Source organism: Eleginops maclovinus, chromosome 4, assembly GCF_036324505.1.
Source record: "Eleginops maclovinus isolate JMC-PN-2008 ecotype Puerto Natales chromosome 4, JC_Emac_rtc_rv5, whole genome shotgun sequence".
Classification (NCBI taxonomy): domain Eukaryota; kingdom Metazoa; phylum Chordata; class Actinopteri; order Perciformes; family Eleginopidae; genus Eleginops; species Eleginops maclovinus.
The window spans coordinates 24589498-24615333 of NC_086352.1; the positions used below are offsets into that span (position 1 = coordinate 24589498).

Sequence of the window (25836 nt, forward strand, 5' to 3'; positions counted from 1 at the left end):
ATGAAATTACATGTTTTTCTAGCAAGTTGTAAGAAACCATCACCTGGGTACTCCAGAGGTCAGATATGGCATATCACCCATTCTGTTGTGTTTTATTACCGTTGATATGGAGCGAGCCAAGTGTCGAAAGATTACAAACTGTCGGCTGTAAAAACGTCTTCCTTAACTATGCATCTTCTTTACACAGACCAGGTGGACGAATACACGGTGCATGAGAATAAATCAGCTCTCACTATCCTAGATTTTCCACATCCTGCTTCCTGCTGGCCTAACACAAAATGTTGAATGTCAAGCAAACACTGAAAGACCTGACCCGAGTTCCTCATCATGTTTTTTAAGTTCTTTTTTTCTTTCATTTTATTGGCTGTCCCTTCAGGAAGTTCTTGGGGATGCTGACTGATGTAAGTCTGTCCTCGTCTGACCTGTAGTTCCTGAACCAGGCAGGTTAGCCAGTTCATAGACGGGATGGAGCAGTGAACAGAAAAAACAGCTAATATCAAATGCATCAAGCACCTATTCTGAAACCCACATTTTAGATATGTAATTTTATCTTCACTGTTCCTCAGTTTGACCTTATGTGGTCTTTCTTTGTCCAGACAGCAGAATGAAATGTGTTTTTTTCCACAGTGTCTGTTTGATGATTTGTTCAGCTTGGTGAGTCATAATTTAAGAGCCGGTTTATTGCTGTGATCCGGCTGTTTGAGCCAGGCTGTGCCGTTAGTAGAGTACATTACGCAAAGCTTTTTCTTGCTTGTTTCAAGCTGTTAAAGAGTACCACACTAATAATTCGTGTTTTTGGCTTGATTTGTTGGTCTCAAAGATTATGACAAAAAAGCTGTTCTGATTCGTGGGAAGGCTGAACAAATTAATGTTTGCAAATACTAATAACTTCAGTTGCTTGGTCGTTTAAATGCTATAAAGAAGTAAAAAAACTAATTTTCTTAAAAACTTCCACGTTTTTTCCACATTATGACTGAAGTTGGCAAAGAAACTGACTGACAAGAAAATGTGAATGCACCATTGGCCTTGGCGGACGCCTGCGCTATCCGAGTGCCATTCTTCTTTCTTCTATGTTGTTTAAACACTACCATCAAATCATGGCCGACCCTGAAACGAAATGGCAAGATGTTTTTAAAATTCCAGTGAAATTCAACACTTAACAATTGCCCTTAAATGTCGGCTATTAGCTTGGCATTAGCCTTCACCTAGAATACTTGTCTGTTGGTAGTGACACTGGTGATTGGTAGGGTCAGGGAGGGGTGTTTCCCATTCCACAGACGTATGGCTCGGGCAGCTCTGAGTGATTCACTGAGGAATTTGTTTACTTGTGGCGTAGCTACAAATAACTGCAGGGTTTATACAGGCCAAAAAAACGACTTCCCCTCCAGGCAGCCATACAACATAAACAGAGCTGCGAGGGGAAATACTGGACTGGCTTATTAAAGCACAACCACTACACATGTTCCACATGGCCACATGGATCCCATTACTCACTGAGGAGCTTTTTTTCCATCAGGCCTGCTGGCCCAATCTCCTTCATCCCAACTCTGGCAATTTGTCTGACTGACTTGAATAGATCCTAAAGGCATGTTATTAATCTTTCTCGCTTGCTCTGTGCCGTCCAGGCTGAAAGTATTTCAAGACAATGTTTGGAAAGAGGCCACAGTCTCTGTGAGCTTGACCTACAAACAAATGATCCACACCTAAAGTCGACTCAGAACATCACCTTAAACATCTGTTGCTAAACTGTGTATTAGATATGTAATACGTGGCAACTTCCAATTTACTAATGTTTTTATTCACCATATCCTTCTCTCTTTCCCCTTCAGGCATTTGGGAACGCAAAGACAGCCCACAATAACAACTCAAGTCGCTTTGGCAAGTTCATTCAGGTGAACTACCGGGAGAGCGGCACTGTGAGAGGGTAAGAAACCAGAGACAAAAGCTTTTTATTTACTTAAAATAAATAGTTTTGAATTTGTATTGATACATTTTATTGTATTATTTTTTTTCAGAGCATACGTGGAGAAATACCTGCTGGAGAAGTCGAGGCTGGTCTATCAGGAGCACAATGAGCGGTGAGCAGAACATAATCATCATTTCAGAAGCCAAATTGCATTTTTAGCAAAGACATTAAAGAAAAGTGCTGTTGTAAGATGCAGTTTATCGACAACCGTGTTGATGAAATACAAATCACCAAAGTCTTACTTGTTTACAAGTATGAGCATGAAAATATGGTACTCGTTATGCAGAATTGCCCTTTTTAGAGTACCGTTATATTATTCACGCATTCATGTGTTCATCAATTAAATGTTGCAGCTGGTAAATCTGAGCCTAATTTAAACTACTATAGTGTGGGCTAGTTTAATCCATAACGACACATCATCATAATTAATAAGGTCTCGATTATGGGCAATACGTTGACAACAGAAGTTATTCTATTTTATTTAACATTTGAACTGAAGTTCACTCATTCACGTATGTGATACAAACTAAAGTACATCTGAGTGAATTTATCTCAGTAAGCTGTTGTTTGAGTGTGCCAAAGTGTATTGAGCTCTAAGTCGAGCTGACACTAATTTGTTGGTCCGGCTGGACGGTGTCCACCACGGGGGGCTCACATTGGGCCCCCTGCATCAGTCACCTCTTATTGAGATGGATTGCTGACTCTAGGACCTGTGTGTGTGTGTGTGTGTGTGTGTGTGTGTGTGTGTGTGTGTGTGTGTGTGTGTGTGTGTGTGTGTGTGTGTGTGTGTGTGTGTGTGTGTGTGTGTGTGTGTGTGTGTGTGTGTGTGTGTGTGTGTGTGTGTGTGTGTGTGTGTGTGTGTGTGTGTGTGTGTGTGTGTGTGTGTGTGTGTGTGTGTGTGTGTGTGTGTGTGTGTGTGTGTGTGTGTGTGTGTGTGTGTGTGTGTGTGTGTGTGTGTGTGTGTGTGTGTGTGTGTGTGTGTGTGTGTGTGTGTGTGTGTGTGTGTGTTGGTTCCAAAGCTGCTGCACACTTTTGACCTTTAACCTTTATTCTGCAGCTACATGCTGTCAGGGAAAAAGTGCACACATGTACATAATGCATTTACATACTTGAGCTTTGTGGCTTTAATTTAATTATTTATATATTGGTTCATCAATGAACATTTTCTTAAGCCCCCATAGGTCGAACTAACTAACAAGAGGATACCTTGAAAATGAATATTTTCTTGTTAGAGATAATACAAACATGCATGCTAACGATACCCTACTGGCATTCTAAAATATTTTCTTTGGTTCCTAAAAATGCTTAATATAAGATTCGTACTGTATGGTACCAATACTTTAGCGGTAGATCCTTTTAGTACTGTTGCGTGGTGGGGCCTCCATGGATCAGACTTGTTTATTCAGCACATACCACAGATGCTCGATGGATTGAGATCTGGGAAATTTGTAGGGCAAGTCAACACCTTGAACTCATTGTCATGTTCCTCCAACCATTCCTAAACCACATTATTCCTGCTTCCAACACATTAACTTTGAGGACCAAGTGTTCATAGGCGGCCTAACATACCGCACCAACTGACAGGTGCCATTCTAGCAAGATAATACATTTTTTTTCACTTCACCTGTCAGTGAAGATAATTGTATGGCTGATCAGTGTACAAAGCTTATGGTTTGTATAAAGCCCTGCTCAACTACACTGCTTCACCTTACCAGACGGCCAAGCTTAGTGGACACATCAATGTCCTACCGTTGCTTACTTTGCATTTAAGACATTTTTGGGTAGTGGTTTGGCCCATTAAAAACATTATAATAAATAGGTCTCTATTAGCTGTTGTTGTTTAGTGTTATATTAATGTAACTTTTAATCTTGTTTTTAAATAAAAGTGCAACTGTCTTTCTACTTTTGTTAAAAGTGAAATAAATCTGTTTTCCTTTTTTTGTTTTAGAAACTACCATGTCTTTTACTACCTGCTGGCAGGAGCAAGTGAAGAAGAGAGGAGATCCTTTCACCTCATGAAACCTGAAGAATACCATTACCTCAGTCAGGTGAGACCTTCTTAATATCTCTAATATCAAACTCTTTAACAAGTAATGTTGCTTTGGTTTGTCTTTCACTGGTTGTTGTGACTTTCTGTTTTGATTTTTGTGGTGTGATAGGCATGTTCAAAAGTGTTAATTAATGTGCAGAGTTATGTTTGTCTGTATTGTTGCCTTCTACCACTTGATAGACCCACTATAGAAAGTTCTTTGTCCCTGCTAACAGGAAAGAACGAAACCTCCACAAACAAAGGGATCGCATTCTCTGGTGGTGGTTCAACACAGTATACATACAAACAATATTTGACAGACACGTTTGATTTCAAAGATCTATGTGTATACATTCAGAACTTTTTGTTTTGTGGATGTCACTACATGCAAAGTGGGTTTCGCATACACCTTGGTTTCAATTCACCTTTGACTTATGTACTCGCACGTCTTCATTTGCACACCAACACTGACAACCACAAAGACAAAAATAATATTGGTCTCTGTTGCTTGTGTTGCCCGAAACGAAAAAACTGGTTTCACATAACCACGAAGCAAAGCCACCATAAACACACTCACACACACATTACATGTATGGAATGTTGATGTTGTGTAAAACTTGTTGCGTCTCTTACTCGGAGCTTTGACAGTCACGCCATGACAACCAGGGACTTGCCTCCTCCTCTTAAATCCTTTCCGCCTACGCAGAAGTGGGCAGGGAATTCCTTCCATTCCTCCAGGCCACTGCAAAACACACAAACACACACATGCGTACATAAATGCATGCACTAACCTTGAACTCTGCTCTTATTCTGTCCTTCACTTGTATCTCTTCTTCTCTGTCTGTCAAGTTTACATAAAAAAAAAAAACATTCTTGCACCCCATACAATTTTTAACTCAATTTTACCACCTGCCCTGTCGGCACAATAAAGAACAATAAAGTTGATTTGTTTACAGGCTTCACACACGTGTAGCATTCATGCCAGTTTTTTCCCCGCAGTTTATCATTACTTTGGTCAGTAATTATAACTCATTGTGCTTTTTGCATCTCTTAACCAGCCATTAATCACACACGTACATTTGACTAGCCATGTCCAAAGCAAGGTATTTCCCTTTTTTGTAGCAACAACTCAGTAATTTAAACTCGGCTTTAAACTAAAGTTCAAACAAACAGTTTTAAGCCTAAAATAAAAAACAATTAGATTAGCAATAAGCGCAGAATGAATTTCCTTTTTTTTTTGGTAATGCTAGTATTGTGTTGTAATGAAGTTATAAGTTAAGACAAAAACTCAAGATGGTGCGTTTAAGGACACCCTGGCAGAGTCTTGCTGGCTGCTTATATGCTTTGCTTTGACCGGATAAGCTGAAAAAAGAATTAAGAAAGGCATAGAATAGCAGACATTCCCTATGAATGTGGTCATTTATTCAAAATGTTGGTTTCATCAGCAGATTCTTAAATCTTAGATGTTATCTTTCCACCTTTTTGAACAGACCTGAAATATAGATTTAAAATAGTCCCTCCTTACAAACTGGAACACCATGCAATCCAATTGTTACCTTGACATGAAACCGAGTTTGTGTGCTGTGGTATGATTTCATATTTCAAGCATGTTTAACCTTTAAGTCAATCATAAAAACTCATGATATGGGTTAAAAAATGGTTTCTGAATCCTTAATGTTCATGTGCTTTAGAAATCTGCAGCTTTTAATCTACCTTCTCCTCCTGCTTTAACGACTTCATATATTTAATCATAGCATGTGATTGTTATAAAGTGATTGCTTTCTCTTTCATTAGTGTCCAAATGCTTTTAAATGTTATGTCTGACTGCTGGCCTGTACTTACAGAACAGAGCTGTAACGTCCAGCTAATGCATGTGTCTTAACAACACGTCCTTCCATTGCCGTTAGTTCAAACACGTTTGTGTTTAGTGAACAGTATGTGCCTTCATTTGAATGCTGCTGTCTAACCCTAACCTTGCTCCCCATGTGAACTCTGCCCTAACATTTCCAGATGCCAAAGTCAACCCACCAACAGCACTGGGACAGTTACTGTGATAGTGAACCGGTCAGTATCTGTGTGTGTGGTGTCAGTGTGTCTGTGTGTGTCAGAGAAACCTCAACAGGTAGATATTCTGATCACCTGAGCACTTTTAGATCAAGCCACATTTCCATGCACAGTTGCACATTCCTCTCCTTCCCTCCTGCTCATTTTGTTGCTTTTTTGACATTTCCTGGTTTGGTTTGGATAGTGTTTATTTCAGCTTTGTTTGTGTTTGCTGTAACCTGTGTGACTTTTTTGATCATTGACATTGTAGTGTGGTCTATAAGCAAAAGAGAAATCCTCCATGCTTATGATCAGGTCCTCAGTAAGTAACAGAACAAATGCTCAGTATTTCATGCTTCAAGTAATTGAAACCTACCAAGAATATAAGATTATATATGAGACTTTACTCCGTAGTCCAAGAAATATCTGTTCTAAAAGTTGAGATTAGGGTAGGGCTTGTTCCAAACAGTGAGTATCACTCCTTAAATCCACTGAGTAAACATAATGTATAGCAGGTACAAGCCATGTGAGTGTGTGAGAGCTTTAGTCCCTGAAGTGTCCCATTGTTCACTGGGTAGTTAATGGCTGTGCAGCATTATTATATGTTGCCACAAAGTATTTGCCTAAAGACACACCCTCACCTTTCACTCACAGGATCTGATTCAAATCAAATGTAGCTGTAGATCTACTTTAATTTATTGATGTCAATGATCGAAAAATTATTTTGTGATTAGTTTTGGAATTCTTTTTTGTTTACTTTTCTGGTGGGCTTTTTAATTTGTGTGTATTCATTTGTGTATGTAATGGTCTTCTCTTAATCTTGATTCTCATGTTACCCCAGTAAGTGAGTTATATTTAATTCACTTACTGGGGTATTTATATTTTAGATAGATCGACAACTTTTCTATATTAAATGTAGATTTTCATGCCTGCTGTAAAAATGTGACACCAGAGTCACTATTAGGTCAGTGTGAGATTCTGCCATGAGAGCAGAGAGCGAAGGAGGCTGAAGGGAGGAACGTTGGTGTAAGTGTCAGTCTCATGTTTGGAGTGTTTGTCTTCCTGAGGCCTCGGTATGTGATAATTATGGCAGCCATAGTGGAATGGGCCCATAAAGCAAAGAGCAGGGCTCACATTACGCAGGGTGTATATGTAGTGAACTGTGTACTTAATGTATGTAGTTACATCAAAGCATGTGGTTCAAGTCTGGGAAAAGCTCTTCCTCTTTTCATAAACAAATAATCCAGATCAAGATTTATCTACAAGTATATATACTCCTTCACATACTGTGCATTTAGTTGCTCATCAATATTTGATTAATGCTTTTTTATGCACAATATTGTATTGCATTTATCATTATTCTATTCATGTCAATGAGATCTGCACTTATTCTTATTGTCAAATAATAAGATCATTTTCTGGATTAATCATTTGATTTACAAAATACCAGACAATAGTGAAACATTACCATTACAGAATCTCAAAGGCTAATGCGTAATCTACTCATGTCTTGTTTTGTTAGTCCAAGACTCCAAAACATTCAGTTCATTATGAAATGACATGAAGAAAAACAGGAAATGTACCCATTTCAAATGTTGAAAAACTGAATTTTCTGCCATTGTTATGCTCAGTCATTTATCAAAACAGTTGGCAGTAATTGACAGTCGGCTAACGGTTTCAGCTCTGACTAATCAGGCTGTTTCTCCAACTGATTACCTTTATCAATTTAATCAAGTAGTAGTCTAGGATTTGGGTTATTCTCCTGTCTGATGCCCTGCCCTTACTTGTATACTTGGGGGGGGGGGCCTTAAACAGTACGTTGCAGAAATGAGCAGCTGTAAGGTTTGCACTGCACTCCTGTTTCTCCCTTATGATACTTTAGCTTGATGTCCATTACTCAAACACAGTAAAACATATAAACTGCTCCTATCAACTCCATGAGCAGAACCTGCACTGGCTGCTGTTCACTACACGCTCTGCACATCAGACTACTGTTTGACCCTTGCGCTTCTTAATGATGGCCCATTTTAGTTTGAGTCTTTCATTCTGTCTGGTTCTCGCCACTATGCTGTTTTTTGTTTCAGCTGCAGCCGTTTTTAGTAAAAGTATTTCATAGTAACTGTTCATCAGCTCCTTTTGTGATGGCCGCTGTGTCATAACGGCTGCTGTAAACCTGATGATACCTGGGTGCTGTTAATTTTGTCATGTAGGACTGCTTCAACGTGGAAGGAGAAGACCTGAAGCATGACTTTGAGAGGCTTCAGCTGGCCATGGAGATGGTGGGCTTTCTCCCTTCCACGCGCAAACAGTGAGTGATAAACGATCGCAATGACTGTATAAAGCATACCGTAAAAGCAGGCAACGAGATAATTGTTGTGTGTAGAAGAATATGTTGTTACAGTTCAAACACAAACGGATTCCAGCTGCTGACAACTCCAGAGTATGTTTCCATTGTGGCATTGCTAAATTATTCCCTGAATTTTTGTTTAGGATCTTCTGCCTGCTGTCCGCCATCCTTCACCTGGGCAACATCCGCTACAAGAGGAAAACCTACAGGGATGACTCGATCGACATCTGTAACCCAGAGGTGCTGCCTGTCGTCTCAGAACTACTGGAGGTACTGCAAATAATATTTCTGCTTATTGTCTAAATGTGTGTTTGCATAAAAGATGGATAGTTCAAAGTCCAACATGTTACGCCCGCTCTGAATGGAGACTGTAGATTTACATTGCAGCCTGAAGTAGTTAATAAATACATATGGGGACCCGGTGTTTACATTAAAAGTGACCGTAAGTAAAGATAATGTATCAGCTTTTCACTTAAGTAGTCTTAGGAGGAGACAATTAAGTTGCTACTGTAGATGTTTAAAGCAATTTTTCAAGCTGCTGCACTCAACACAGGAACTAAATCACAGTAAGAGAAAAAATGCAACTTGAAAATATAGTCAGATTTTCTCTAAAATTATCCAGGATGCTGTAATCAAGCCCTAAACTGTTTCTTTTCATTTGAATAATGATATGTGACTGGTGTCTTTATCATCAGTGATGATTAAAAGTATTTTACTGTCTCTCTCTTTTCCAATCAGGTGAAAGAAGAGATGCTGTTTGAAGCTCTGACGACACGGAAGACGGTCACTGTCGGAGAGAAACTGATTGTTCCTTACAAACTTTCAGAGGTGAGACTCTTCTCCTCGTAAAAGTGCTAACACTAAATACAAAACTACTGTGACATGTTAAACATGGGGAATTTAGGAATGTAGGTTCCGAAATGCACCAAAAAATGTTCCCTCCCTTTCGTCTGTGTGCTCACAGGCTAATGGATTCATAAATCCTGATATTCCCTCAGTGATTGGCTGTACAGTGCTTCTACAACGTCTATTACATTCATGCAACATCACTTTCATACGGCGTAAATAACAGACAACTTATTAAAGTGCGCTGAATACACAAAGTATTTATACTTATATAAAAGTTTATTTTTATTTTCCCTCTATGGTACACTATTGTCCCAGAATGCAATGCATACTGTATGAGGAAATTAAGGAGTTGCTCACAACTGGAAAAAACAAACAAACAAACAAACAAACAAACAAATACACAAAAGAAATGACTGATTAGTACACACTGTTTTCTGTTGAATTGAAGTTAGATTTAAAGCCATATGTGTTTTTGTATGACTTTTGATCATTTCTTAAAGGTATGTAAAGTCATTCTCAGTAATACAACTGATGGCATTTTTCCAACTCTATGACGTCGCTGCAGCCTTGGGTCTTCAGTCTGACCCGCCGTGTTTACAGGGCAGCGTGCACCAGGACCGGATCTCCGCCTGCACTCCCTCTCACTCACTGCAGCGTTAACAGTCTGTGGATACACATTCAGTCACACCAACGCACACACATTCACCGAGTCATTTAGTGTGTTTACAGAGCTGGGAAGGCATTTCAAGTCCCTCTAGAGTTTTGATTTAAAACAAACACACGTCACGGTCTGCAGATGAGAGCCATCTGAAAGAGGAGAGGGAACATGGATACAGCCCGTTTGAATTAAGTGTTTTTACTCAGATACTGAGTACTAATGTACTGTAATGCACACGTATTCAGTCAACATTTAAAGTTGACATGGTTGCTACAGTACCTAGTACGTCAAATTCCAATAATATCAAATGTTAATCATTTTCATATTCACATACAGTGAGTTACTTTAACTGATTTTATTTCCATTTAGTACAAATAGCTCACAATATTCACCAAGATCATCCATCCTAGCAGTTTTTCTAACCACAAACTCTCCTAAAAGATGGTGGTGTGTTACATATACAACCGCATAATGGCCTGTTGGATATTTCCGAACTTTTTTTATGTGAACAAACATTGATTGTTTTGGTAGCTCACTGGGTGGTCTCTATGTAAATATTGCTCTAACAGTCTCAACAATCTCATTGCCTGTTAACTAAAATCATGCACTTGAAAACCTCAAATAAATCTAAGCGTTTCTGTAATGACTCTCCTCCATTTGGTCAGAGTTATGTGTTTCCCTGTGTATTTTAAGTCCAGCTTCCTCTAAATAATTAAACGCTTATGAGTCATTAGACCGCAGTATGTAGCAGGTTCAAAATATTATCTGTCCTAATTCATGGAATGCATGTTTGGTCTGAGTCTGCTAAAAATATCCTTGATAATTATTTAGAAACAAAGGAATTTTAACTTTGAGTAGCATATTCATTGTTTGTTTTGTTTCTGAAAACCATGGCTCACCTTTGCTGCTGCAAGGTCAAATCTTTCCAGCGGATATGGGGATTAGATATCTTTTTTCAATAATCTCACAAGGATTTTGTCAAATAATCTCCTTCCTTAAAAAAGCACAGAACATTGATTTAGCACTCTATTCTTTCCATATCTTCCAAATATTGAATGTGTATCGTAAAGAATATCATGCTGATCCTCCCACAAGATGATCCTCTATATGAAGGTCTTAACACTCATCCTTGTGCCACATTAGACATTTTTGGCAGATTTAATAAGAAAAGCTGACGTGGTAATGACAATAATAATGACCCAGGGACGTCCTGCTGTGATAAAGTGCAGTCTGCTAGCATGTCTGTGCCAAAATTCTTGTGAAGTGTTTGGTTTGTAGCGTTGTCCTGTTTTTCATTTCAATCCAAAGTGTACCTTTTTTAGGAACCATTTTACATTTTCCAGTAAGAATTCTAAGTCCAGTGACTCCTGCCAGTGCAGTGAGGATGTGATTTACACTCCAGCTATAAATGTTCGGTTATAAAGGAGAAATACAACTGTCTGCACATCTTGGCTTTTTAGAACACTTTTTTAAAAACTGGGCCATTGTTGTCTGAGCTTCAAATGTTGAACAAACATAAATCTATTTTATTTTCTATTTATCAATGCTTCCATTCACAGTTTTTTCTTTATGCTGAACCTGTACAAACGGGCATTGTTACAAGGCCAACACTGATGTATAATACAGATGTGTGTAGCAATGTGAAACAGGAATAATATCTAGAGTTTTCTTATAATGGTAGATTCTTCAAACTCTTCAAGCTTTGCTCAACTATTTCTCATAAACCTATAGGAGTTGTTGGACATGTTGGGTTTTAGGCTTATTTGCTTTTTATTGCTGATGGTTAGATGAGGAGTTGACACCCCTTTCAGGTCCGACAGTATACAGTGGGGCAAAAAAGTATTTAGTCAGCCACCAATTGTGCAAGTTCTCCCATTTAAAAAGATGAGAGATGCCTGTAATTTTCATCATAGGTACACTTCAACTATGAGAGACAGAATGGGGGAAACAATCCAGAAAATCACATTGTCTGATTTTTAATGAATTAATTGGTAAATTCCTCGGTAAAATAAGTATTTGGTCACCTACAAACAAGCAAGATTTCTGGCTCTCACACACCTGTAACTTCTTCTTTAAGAGGCTCCTCTGTCCTCCACTCGTTACCTGTATTAATGGCACCTTTTTGAACTCGTTATCAGTATAAAAGACACCTGTCCACAACCTCAAACAGTCATACTCCAAACTCCACTATGGCCAAGACCAAAGAGCTGTCAAAGGAGACCAGAGACAAAATTGTAGACCTGCACCAGGCTGGGAAAACTGAATCTGCAATAGGTAAGCAGCTTGGTGTGAAGAAATCAACTGTGGGAGCAATTATTAGAAAATGGAAGACATACAAGACCACTGCTAATCTCCCTCGATCTGGGGCTCCACGAAAGATCTCACCCCGTGGGGTCAAAATGATCACAAGAACGGTGAGCAAAAATCCCAGAACCACACAGGGGGACCTAGTGAATGACCTGCAGAGAGCTGGGACCAAAGTAACAGAGGCTACCATCAGTAACACACTACGCCGCCAGGGACTTAAATCCTGCCGTTCCAGACGTGTCCCCCTGCTTAAGCCAGTACATATCCAGGCCCGTCTGAAGTTCGCTAGAGGGCATTTGGATGATCCAGAAGAGGATTGGGAGAATGTCATATGGTCAGATGAAACCAAAATAGAACTTTTTGGTAAAAACTCAACTTGTCGTGTTTGGAGGAGAAAGAATGCAGAGTTGCATCCAAAGAACACCATACCTACTGTGAAGCATGGGGGTGGAAACATCAGGCTTTGGGGCTGTTTTTCTGCAAAGGGACCAGGACGACTGATCCGTGTAAAGGAAAGAATGAATGGGGCCATGTATCGTGAGATTTTGAGTGAAAACCTCCTTCCATCAGCAAGGGCACTGAAGATGAAGCGTGGCTGGGTCTTTCAGCATGACAATGATCCCAAACACACCGCCAGGGCAACGAAGGAGTGGCTTCGTAAGAAGCATTTCAAGGTCCTGGAGTGGCCTAGCCAGTCTCCAGATCTCAACCCCATAGAAAATCTTTGGAGGGAGTTGAAAGTCCGTGTTTCCCAGCGACAGCCCCAAAACATCACTGCTTTAGAGGAGATCTGCATGGAGGAATGGGCCAAAATACCAGCAACAGTGTGTGAAAACCTTGTGAAGACTTACAGAAAACGTTTGACCTCTGTCATTGCCAACAAAGGGTATATAACAAAGTATTGAGATGAACTTTTGTTATTGACCAAATACTTATTTTCCTCAACAATTTGAAAATAAATTCTTTAAAAATCCTACAATGTGATTTTCTGGATTTTCTTTTCTCATTCTGTCTCTCATAGTTGAGGTATACCTATGATAAAAATTACAGGCCTCTCTCATCTTTTTAAATGGGAGAACTTGCACAATTGGTGGCTGACTAAATACTTTTTTGCCCCACTGTATATAAAGGTAGTAGCCTGTTAGCCTAGCTTAGCATTAATACCAGGAAGCAAGGCTTTCTCCAAAAGTTACACAATCCACCGGCCAGCTCCTCTAAAGAACTTATTACAATGTTGTATCTGATTTGTTTAATCAATACTCTAAGATACATAGAAAACATTTGTATTCCGCATAAACCATTTTCAGTGCGAGTAACATTGAACTAAATATTGTATGTGTCTACCTGCAGGCTGGTACGGTGCGAGACTCAATGGCGAAGTCTCTGTATAGTGCTCTGTTTGACTGGATCGTCTTCAGGATCAACCACGCTCTGCTCAACATTAAGGACCTGGAGGAGACCACCAAGGTGGGCCAACACAGACACATCCACTTTTGAAATCATCCATCCTTTAAAATTTCTGAATTATTAAATTAATAGTCAAACTAATTATATTTTAGTATTGCGTAATAAATTCTTGTTGGAAACACAACCACCTTTATTCTACGATGTATAACAACGGTGTCTAAGCTTTTCAAAATCCTAATACTGATTATATTTTTACGAGGTAATATATTTTTCATGTTGTTTTTCCTCCTCAGATCTTGTCCATTGGAGTGCTCGATATTTTTGGGTTTGAGGATTATGAAAACAACAGCTTTGAACAGTTCTGCATCAACTTTGCTAATGAACGTCTGCAGCACTACTTTAACCAGCACATTTTCAAGCTTGAACAGGTAAGACATTACTTTAATATTCTTCTTTCTCGAGGTGCATAATTCCTAGGTAGTGGCTTCCTATTCAAGGCTTTGACTGGGAGCTGAACTTCTGAACCGTTAGATCACTGCAACTGTTATTGCAACATATTGCAGATCTGTAAGATTTAATTTATTGGCTGTGACCAGGGAAATCCTTCATGCTTCATGCCACCCAGTTCACATACATTACAGTGACTCTTCAACAATGGAGGTGTTCTTCATCACATTATGCCACAGGTTTGCTGACACCCATATGACTCAACTCCCCTGTGACCAGCCGACTATGATATATGTTCCCTTAAGTGAGCTGATTGACTTCAAAGGGCTCCTTTAAGTCCTGATAAGTTAAACATTTTTTTACCTTGCCATTGGCTGAACTAGCAGACCTGCCCTGACGTGTTTGACCAGCTTCCATGTCGTTCATTAAATACACAGTGACTGAAGGACTGTGTCTTTAATTTGACATGTTTTTGTACAAAGGCATTTGTACAAGACTTATACTATAGATATGTCATAACAAGAGAGTTCAACAACTTTTTTGTTTTTGGGGGTATGGTTAAAAGAAAACTCAATACATAATGATATGTTTTACATCAATTACTTGTCCCTTGAACCGCCATGGTGAACTAAGTATAAAACAATTGCGAAAAGTCAAAGATTTTGTGAACATTTCCAGATAACACCGTGTGTGTTTAACTAAAGGCAATATATCTCACCTCTTGCGAGGGGCCAAGCCTTTCGTATGTTTTTCTATGTTGTACTGTTACTATGTGTTTTGTCAGAAACCTAAAACCCAGAAATAAACAGCCATTCAGACAGATAATGGCAGAGTTGGCCTGTTTTACAATATATTGACCCCCATAGCACCCAGCGCCTCTGCTGGTGAACTGTAAATGTGTTTCATATGGATTTCTTATGTTTTCCATGGATCAAACTGCAGCCACAGTACTGTTTTCTATCAGACAAAATTGATTTTATCAGGCAAAGAGAATAAAATCCACTATACAGTAGATGTTTTACTTTATAACGTTGATTTAAACAGCGTCACTGTGTTGATCGGAGTATTCTGGAGTGCCTGCGAATTCTTAATGGCCTACAGTAGGTACAGTAAATGATTAGTTGTCTGTGGAAATATCAATGTGCATCACTGAAGTGGTCTGAAAGCCTCCAAAAATGATTCAACCAAGTGGACCAAGTGCTGGCATGCTTCATATTTCCACTGAAGCAAGCTTCACACCCTCATCTACAGTTACATACACACGGTACATTTCCACTGTCTGACATTGAGTCCCTGCTGGGAGAACATAGGGGCTAAATAGTTTGCTAATGGGCACAATGATGGTAATTTTATTGGGGAATGGTAATAATATTTCTTCTTTTGCTCTATTTTTTTAACCTCTTCAAACAACCTCTTTGCCAGTAATCATATAGTTGAAAGACATGAAATGGAAGAGGACAATGTTAGTATAATAATACAATAACTAAAATAATATATAATAATCACGACATGAGTTATCAGTTTTGCTTTGCTCTTAACTTTTGGTTTAAGCGGTTTTAACAGTCAACATCCATTACATAACCGAGAAGGAAGATTTCAATTAAATAGACGATTATAATGGGTTTGTGTCAACACAACTACTTAGCAGTAATAGAACTTTTACAAAACAATTATTTTAAATTTGCCATTCTGCATAATAACAACTTGTAATTAAAGTTCTTTAAGTATACTTTAATTGTCTAAATAAGAAAAGATCCATCCCAACAGATGAAAGAGCTTACTGTGTGTTTCCTGTTTTATTGTTCCTACCAAATGTTATTAGGTCTCAAAAAGACATCGGAAAAAGCATCTTATGAAAGTTGTGATGACTAACAGAGACATAAAAAGCAGCATTAGGAGAGAATAAGCAATAATTGACATTGCTATTGTCGAAACAAAAACATTATATATACAAACTGTAAACAAAATATAAAAACATCTGAGTTAAAGTTGTGTAGAAGCTGAATCTGCACATTCAGGAGACATGTTATTGTTGGTTGAGTCAGTGTAAGAGTGAATCACAGTAGTTGGAAGATGATTTAAAGTCCAGCATGTCCAGGGGGCGGACACAGTATCCTGTACAGCGCAATTTAATACAACACCCCCACAAACCGCAGCTTAGCGATTACCAAAGCCTTGAGTCAGCAGCCATCTGACACACAAATTGGATGTTATAAGCTTCAGAAACGTTTATTCCAAAGCTTTTGTATTAGATTATATTGCACAGGTGTTCATTTTATAGTTTCCAGCCAGTGTGTGTTATTAAAAACGCACACAAGTAAAAACCTGTCATTAGTCACGTCCTGAGATGTTGATATTGTAAAAGATGAAAAGACCCACGTGTGGTACAGCTTTGACGTAATTTACTGAAGGAAAACTGGTTGGCAGTCAGATATTGAACTACTAATTGAGTGAGTGAACAGATAAACAAAAGATAAAGCACTGTTAGCTAAAAATTCTTTAAACCTTGTTTTTATTTCATTCTTTATTTCTCTATCAGTTAGCTCTTTGAAAGTAAAAGAATAAAGGTAATTTTCAATATTTCCTGGAGAGGAACAAGTACACAGATCCTTTACTTAATACTCCATTAAACATGAAAAATAAAACAACTTTAAAATATTACGAGCAAACTTTCAGAACTTTAAGAAAGTAAATCTACTCATTATGTAGGATGGCTATTTTCACATTGTTGTAATATTTTAGAATATAATTGTTTTCTGTTTTTTTTAAATCACTTATCATACGTAGGAGAATTTTTATTTGTAGCTCACATTCATAGTACTTGTAAGAAATTATTAATAGTTATTTTGAAGAATCTCCCATTTTAATTTAAGACGATGTAACTTTGCAAAGAAGAGATGACATCATTCATTTTGCAATCATCCCATAAATGGCCGCTTTTAATGTTTATACAGAATTGGAGGTCAAATAGTTGTTTTTCTCCCCTAAATAAACCATTTTAATTTAACTGTTTGTTTCCTCAAAATAAAACAGCTTTAATTCCTGATTTTGTAATATCTCCAAAAGGACAGCCAGCTGCACTTTTCAGTGAGTGAAAAACTGCTTTTGTTGAAGGATATATTTAGTTAAAAACAGTCAAATATAGCTTTTGTTGATACGAGTGGATTTGAATGAGTTGGATAGTTTGAAGGGCGATAGCTCAGCACAAACAACAAATCACTACAAAAGAAGAAGAATGTGTTACAGGATGATTATCTTGGACAGCTGTAATCTCGGTGAAAATGTGGACATTTTTCTATAAGATCTACCAGCATTGGAAGTCAATCAGACATTTGCAACATTCAAGTCCAGCACTCAAAACCTTGCCTGTATACAAACACAACGTTATTCCTTTCCAAATAATTAAGTTTGAGATCATCTTCCCTTTGTTCTTCGCTGTCCTCTTTATTGTCTACGGTTGTGGAGTAAGCAACAGTATTAACATCCTTCTGACTGTAGGGTAAGAAGAGAATAGAAAAAAGGAGATTCCAGTGTTTTTTTGTATTAAACTTCCCTGGGATTAAGGTCTTTACTGGTTAAATCTCTTTCCCAGGAACACAGGAAAGTAATAATATATGGGGAGGAATAAATGATAAATGCTCTGAATGCTTCTCTCATTAAACCACCAAGAGCCAAGGAAAAGATGAAAAGATCTGAAGATTGATTTTATAGCACAGGAAGACAACATGAAAGAAGGCAAACAACGTTATTGCTTTGATTAAAAGATTTCAAACAGCCTGTCTTGCATACTGTAGGATCACTTGTCTGTTTAATTACATTTTTAATGAGCATTTTATCAGTCTTTGATGCCACAAGCATCACAAATTCTGACATAAACTGAAGTTGTTTGTTATTATTATTTTTTTTAAATATTAGATCTAAATAAATCAGGCACTAATAATTGTTTTTTATGCAGTAAAAGTTGCTGAAAACTTGAAAAATTCAACCAAATATGAAGTGTATGTTCCTTACATTCTGTAACATGGCTTGAAGGCAAATTATTATTAATCACATTATTACTGACATTGACCATCTCTGTGTATTGTGTCTCTGAAGGAGGAATACAGGGCAGAGGGCATCAGCTGGCACAACATTGACTACATCGACAACACAGGCTGCATCAACCTGATCAGCAAGAAGCCCACAGCGCTGTTCCACCTCCTGGACGAAGAGTGCAAGTGAGTCTTCACGCTTGTCTGGTTTCCTATTGGACTAGTTTGTTTCTTTGGAAGCTCTACTTTTGTTCCTCTGATGGCAAACCATCAATCGTTTCTGGCAGGTTAATGTGAACTTGGCAGGCATCGTGACAGTTAATTGGTTTGATAATGTCAACATGCGTAACAAAACAACAACTGCAAATCTGCCTAAAATGTTTACGCACATGTGAAGAGAACTGCAGCTAGGTAGTTCTTCCGCATATCAGTTTTATTTTTAAATATCTAATGGAGCCGAGTTGATTGTAGTCACACACACAAAAAAATGGTCACCGTATTCTTCTCTTCCGCTGCTTTTTCCTACTCTTTCAGCACATTGTTTTGGTATAATCGCACTGCACCACAAAGGGCAGACAGACTTAACGGCAAGCTGATAAGTATTATTAAGATGAATATTGAGCATTGACAGACCAAAATAGAGATCAGCAGTTCAACACTTCAAATGCTCCATGTCTGCTTAGTTTTTGACTCATTAGATAACATGTTAGTTGGGCTTGTTTCAGAATTCCTATGTCTCCTAGTGGCCAAAATACTTTAGAAGCGAAATAGCTTATATGGAGTAGCTATGAGTCACTTTCATGTGTCGCTTATCCTGGCCAAATAACTGCGATTTACAACTTCATCCTGATAATCAACTCTGGCACTTAAATGGTAAACATACTGGAATCACTTTACTTTACGTTTTGCTATGTACAAAAAAACGACATCCATACCAATCTAGGTTTATTTCCACCATGATGCAGGCGAGTGACAAAAAAGCTTCACCCACTGCTCAGCCTCTAAGACAACTAATGAAAATACTAAGTTTGTGTAGAAAAACATTTCTGCACATTATTGAAGTAGTATCCTAAAATGTAAACCCTCTAAACTATGGAGTACATTTATTCTTGTCAGCTCCTTTGCTTTAATGTGACTATTTTTACAAACAATATGTCCTTCTGTATTTCCCCCTCTTCTTTATTTGGACACTGAATCAAATTCCTCCCTCTTGGAAAAGCTGGAAGGAGTCTTTGGCTGTGTTGTCTTCATAGCTCAGGTTTCACCCCGCTCCAAAAACCCTTGGTGTCTAATTCTTTCCCTCTCCTCTTCCTGTAAGCTGCTGATTTTCTGAAGAATCGCTGGCTCTCTATATTAAAGGAATAAAGGGAAATTTGACACAAGATCAGCTTAGAGTGATAATCCTCACGCTGTGGTGTCACAGGATAAAATGTTGAAACTGGTTACAGATCAGATGACTTGCCACGTTTCCAGGGGTCCACAATAAGTGCTGTTTTTGTGATTTAGAGACTGGTGGAACAGTTACGTCTTTAATTGATTTGCTCCATGTTGATAAGGAACATTTCCAGTGATTCATACCGAAACATTCATGACGTAGTTAAGAGCTTTAAAACAGGTGCATCAACATTGTGATTTCCCCAGCAGTCTTTTCTTGATTTGCTTTCGTATAAAAAATAAATAAATCTAAAAACACATTGTACTTCAAATTAAACTCTACTTTTATTTTGTTTCAGTTTCCCTCAGGCCACCAACCAGACTCTGTTGGATAAGTTCAAGCGGCAGCATGAGGGGAACAGCTACATCGAGTTCCCTGCTGTCATGGAGCCCGCCTTCATTATCAGACATTATGCCGGCAAAGTCAAGTACGGAGTGAAGGTCAGTGTCACCCACACTTCCTATTAGAGTCATTGATTAGACAGGAAGAAAGGGCCCCCAATCTAGACTTTTTTCTCATACACATCATGATCATAGTTTTAAAAACTGATAATATGTTGTTGTTTTAGTTTTCTTTTTCATACCGTTTTAGTATTATTGCGACACGATATAATAGCTCGGCCCAGATTTTATCCCAGTCTGCTTGCTTTCATAAGGACAGCTTTTTATTTAGGCTTCTCCGACTCTATTGAAGTACTCTGGTCAAACACATACATATCCTTCTCTGTATGTAGATTAATTCAAATTAGTTATCCAAAGACTTGAATAAGAAAATGTACATTATGCTAAGGGTTTTGAGTACAGTTTCACATCAGTATTAGAAAATCAAAGAGTTCTTACATTTTAAAGTTTTAAATCTGACTTAATGACATTATATATCTGATGTTCTGATGCTTCCTGATATCGGATTCATAATTGCCAAATGAATTAGTCGAACATCTTTAAATGTGCATAAAACAGAAGATTTCTCTGGTCAAATGTTAAAGCATTTGTCTCGGAGCTTGAGCAACTGCTATGGCTGAAGCTAATGGAGATACACAAAAATAAACCAATAATTCCATCTCTGTCACACACACAGGATTTCAGGGAGAAGAACACAGACCACATGCGTCCAGACATCGTGGCTTTACTGAAGAGCAGCAAGAACGCCTTCATCTGCGGGCTGATGGGCATCGACCCCTCAGCCACTTTCCGCTGGGCGGTACTCCGAGCCTATTTCCGGGCCCTGGTGGCTTTTAGAGAGGCCGGGAAGAGACACACGCAGAAAAAGACTGGTGAGGTCCCAGACTTACCTAAACTCCACTTATATGCACATTAGAGTGGTGAGGCGGCACACGCTATGATAAAGGAGATGGTAAAATCTCATGTGGCCTTTGTCAGTCAAAGAAATATTTCATCTTTCGTTCTATCTGTCATCAACAAATGTCTTTATTATCTTTGATTAGATTTTTTTTTCTTTTGCATGTTTCGTCTATTTTTATTAGAATAAAGACTGAAAAAAAAGCAGCTTTAAAGAGTCAACATAAAGGGAAACAACTTTGACTTTAATGAATGGGATGTGGGCACTTTTTAATACAATAGCATTGAATGACATTACTGATTATTTTGTAGTTTTCAGAAGCACAGTACTGTTTACTCACATGCCATGCAGCCTCAGCTTAGTCCCTTCACTTCAATTATAGTTAGCTTTACCTCTGCAATATCTGATGTCCCAGTAGTCTCTGTTCTGTAGTGTGTGTGCATAGTGCTGCCATGTATTTCTTTCTCTTTGTCTCTCTGAGCTTTGGCTTCCTATGAATGCCTTCTTTCTCCTTGGATAAACCTGACATGCTCTAGATATTACCATTAGATTTTCTTTTAGCCCTGCCATCTAAAGAATCAGACTTTGCACCCTCTTGATCCTTTCCTCATATTAAGTATTGTGTGTAGATGTTGTTATGTGAAAATACTGTAGACGTCTTGTATCCTTTGCTCATCCTTAGCTATCTTTTTAGAAATCCTTTTAACAGTCTCTCAAGGTAAACTTTTACACGTCTTCCAAAACATTACTGCAAAGGAAAATTGTTTTAAATATGCCAAGTCTTTTATTTATATTTAAATAACAGTTGGCTAATCCTCACTTTGCCTAAAAGTGCTAAATTGTAGTATCAGAACAAACTTCTAGAAGACATTGTAAGGGAGTGCCTTTGGGGGACGAACACCTACTCACAGAACTACAATGACAAACATCTAGTGCTGCAACCCACTGCAGTTGTGAATGTCCATCATCTTCTCTCCAGCAGTCTTGCACAGGTATCTCTCCAGTAGACGACTGCATCTCTTTTTCTTCGCTGTTTAACCTGTCATCTCTCTCTTTCTTCCCCCCCCCGTTTCTCTTTCCTTGTGTATTTTTTCTCTTGTTTTTCTTTTGTTTTGCTTCTCCAAGGGCATGATGACGCTGCTCCCTGTGCAGTTTTGAAAAGTGTGGATAGTTTTAGCTTTCTGCAGCACCCTGTGCATCAGAGAAGCTTAGAGATCCTGCAGAGATGCAAAGAGGAGAAGCACAGTAAGGCTGCCAATACAATAAAAACTCCTTCTTACTTTGTAATGTTGGACCATAACCTGGGAAACTGTAGGGACAAGGCTGACCAGCATCATCGACTTTACTGCACCGTACTGCAGCAAAAGTCAAGACAAAAGAGCTCAGAATATTATCAAACTATAAACACAAGACTTGTTTTCTGCTTTGTGATTTGATTTCCAACTCTTATTTTCTATAATTAGACTAGATGCTTGTTGGCCTCCGCTCCCTCTGTTTCCCTCTTCCCCCTCTCTGACTGTATGCACCTGCATGCATTTGTTCTTAGTCTTGTCTTGCATGTTGTTTTGTCTAGCATGCTTCAACCAATCTGTCTCTTACACTGTGTTAGTAAAAGCTAGCAGTGGAATGCATGGTTGTATCAGTTAACTTGGGTGTGGAGAAACAACAGTAACACCTGTAGTTGTCCAGCACTCTCTGTTTTGTCACACGGCGGTGTGAAGTTGCTTGTCCATCACAGCATACATCTGAAATCAACAGGCTTCACCTCTCACTAATACCACGTTCACTGGTGGTGGTGGTAGAATGACTAAGGGGTTTAACACACTTATTTAGTTAGCTTTAAATCTGGTGCAGGACACACAGCCCATCTCACACACTTCTCTCACAGGTCGCTTTTCCTCCACAAACATTTCATTACACCCACATGTGTTTGTGTTTTTGTTTTGTGCCACCATACAGCTCCTGATGAAAGTGAAAATGTTGTACAAAATGAACCTGATGAAATGCCATCACAGATAGCTTATTTTAGGTAGTCTGGCACACACAGTAGATCTCTGTGATTTCTCCTCACTATTATTGTTACTTAGGCTTATCACTACCAAAACCCATTTGGCTCACAATGTCACCTTATTTAATTCTCGTTAGTTTGACTAAAATATCACCTGCCTGCTTTACATTAAAATTAGCAATATTTAATATCTATTAAATATTGCTAATTTTAAATAACTAATGTTTTAAGCAAACAAACAGTCCATAATCCATAAATTCACACTAACAAGAACATTTTAATATATTTGTTTCAATATGAAATCAGCTTCAGTAGATTATATTGGTAATAAAAAATAAACATAACACTCACTGCAGTAACACTGGAGTGTCACATGGTGGTTATTGAGTGTCTTAATTTCAGTTTCTGTGCATAAGTGTGTGTTTGTGTGTGGGTGTGTTGTGATTGAGTGTGTGTTTTGGTGCTATTTCACACAATGCCAACCTGTTTCTTCGTGATCAGGTGTGACCAGAAAGATTCCTCGAACCCCGCTATCAGACCTTCAAGGAAGCAACACCATTAATGAGAACTCCCCACGGTAAGAGTGTGTGCTTTTTTGTGTAAGATATTTTGTAATTTGTGTTTCAGGCTCTAGAAAGTTTCCCAGCACTCAGATTTTAGATATCTAAACTAATAAATCCCTGCTTTTACATTCTTTAGATGTTGAAATAGATGCGCAATTCAAAGCCAGATTAGGAAAATTTAGGTGAGAGAAAAATTAGGACCGAATGCAAAAAGGATTGGACTCAAACCAGTGACCTTATGGTTCATATTGTCCGAGTCCTCACCCACTTGGCCTCCAGTGCTTCTTATAATAAACATAACAAAGTATAAGAAAACCTTTGAATCCCTGCAGATGTGTAGCCTCCTTTAAATATTTTGATCAATAATTTAAGAATATCAACCTCTAGGCATGGAAACACACATGCCTTTGAAAGAAAAAAGGAGTGATAACTGTGCTGTGACCTGAGCATTTCTCTCACACCTCCCCACTGAGACACTGGTGGACCACCTCATCTAATTATCTGTGGACAGTGAGATTAGCAGCCCGCGACAGTGCACTAGTGGTGGCACAGAGCGGCTGGTACAGACAGCTTTTGTTACACAGGAGCTCAGTCTGGGGCTGTTAACCCCCCCACCTCCTTAATTTGATTTGCAACCTTTCTCCCCCTTCTTTATGTCTCTTTCTCACACTCGCACACCCATCCTCTACATAGGAGAGTACTAAACCCTGTGCAGCTGCTTCCTCCGTGATGTAAAGTCAGAGCTATGCATTGGAGAGGAGAGCCCAGAGAGCGATAAATATGAGTCCCTGCAGAGTACTTGTCTGCTGGACCAAGCAGCGGACAGTGCAGTGCTTTATGGGACTCTAAGAGAGACTATGGAGATAAACTGTCACTACAAGGAGCATGTTGTAGCATTACCGTTTGCTGAGACCGATGATCAACTGGGGAGTAATTCTAACTAATTTCCTTTATATGGTATGCCAGATACAAACTGACGATTTGTCATTAAACTTAGCTAACATTGTGACGTCAAACATTATTTTATGATGTGGTCATTTACAATAAACCCTTAAATACTTGCAGAAGATCATATAAAGAGGGAGTATAAATCCAATAACTTTTATTTACACACACATACTTGAGCTTATTGGATCATCCGCTGTAATATGTAGTATTTGTAATGTAATGTAGGCTAGTAGTATAAATCATATACATCTTTAAGACTCCTGTGGGACTTTTGAGAATTACCCCAGACTGTGAAGAGTAAAGTGGAGAAGTGTACTGGCGCGTTGCAGAAGCCTGCTCTTGGTATCAGCCTCCATAGAGAGAAAACGAATGAAGAAGCCAGTCACACATTTATTGTGTGTTTTTATGCCTTCGCAGACATGGATATAAACTGCCATTTGACTGGTTGGTGGAGGCATCATTTTAGTTACACCTGGTTTCTATTTGCAGCATGTCCACATTATGCTTTATTAAATTAAATACAAGTATTTGACCAAAAGTGAAAAAGATATGGATTAGGTTTTTATTTTTAATTTTTTATATTGAATCAGCTTTACTGGCCAAGTATGTTTAGGCATATAAGGTGTTTGACTTTGGTTTACAGTTGCTCTGTATGTTCTCAGTACGACCTCAGCCATGTGTAGCTTAAAACAGCATCCTAATGCTCACGGCGACACTGCTGACATACTTAAGTTAGCAGATATAATGTTTACACACTGCAGGCTGAAGAGAAAGTCATTCATTCTGAAGGTCTTTTATGATTAAAAAAAAGATCACGCTAGGGAGGTAGATCAAAAATCAGAGGATGCAACAAAGTCATTAAGATTCATCCAAAATGTAAAATATGAATGAAAAAATATCAATGGCATTATGCTTCTTGTGCATAGAAGCAGCTTGAAACATGAGCACAAAGATCTGTGGTTTATTTCAACAGCAACACTGAAGAGGAACAAGCATAATCTACGTCTTTTAACGCATATTTACCTAATTCAGCTGTGTTAAATGGTTTCCAACTCAAACAGCTGTCCCTGCTCTAAAAAGCTGTGAAAGAGACTTTCAGTTTTATTAGCCATTAAAGTCCTTCCCACAGGCTCGTGTGCCACCTTGTTTTCTCTGTAGGAATGATTTAACCCCCTGCTAATAACAGAGTATAAGTTAACACATCTCGCTACTGTTGTCTGTGTGTCATGACTAGTGGCTTGCAGCTCATCAGGAGGCATTCTTGTACACACATAAATTATAATACTGGAAAGAAAGTAAAGAGCTTCAGTGGAGCTAAATTAATGATAGGTTGCTACTGCCACAGCTAGAGTGGCATTCATGACAATGATGGTGGATATCGTTGGTACCTTAGTTGCTTTATTCTGCTCCGTCCACTGCTGTGGGCTAAAATAGTTTAGACCGGTTAATGGTTAGTGGCTGACCAGACATGTTTTTGTTTGCCTTATGGGAAAGTGGTT

The 25836-nt window shown here is 38.5% G+C and overlaps 1 protein-coding gene across 1 annotated transcript in view; it reads left to right on the plus strand.

Annotated features, from left to right (window-relative positions):
* The window catches only part of myo9aa (myosin IXAa), a 93808-nt gene that overhangs the window by 47087 nt on the left and 20885 nt on the right, over positions 1-25836 (plus strand). Inside the window, 14 exon segments of the mRNA XM_063881495.1 lie at positions 1830-1924; positions 2016-2078; positions 3915-4014; positions 6006-6059; positions 8249-8346; positions 8529-8655; positions 9124-9213; positions 13550-13666; positions 13900-14034; positions 18149-18270; positions 19818-19959; positions 20597-20792; positions 21944-22063; positions 23328-23403. Of these exon segments, the coding sequence (XP_063737565.1) occupies positions 1830-1924; positions 2016-2078; positions 3915-4014; positions 6006-6059; positions 8249-8346; positions 8529-8655; positions 9124-9213; positions 13550-13666; positions 13900-14034; positions 18149-18270; positions 19818-19959; positions 20597-20792; positions 21944-22063; positions 23328-23403 (1535 nt within the window).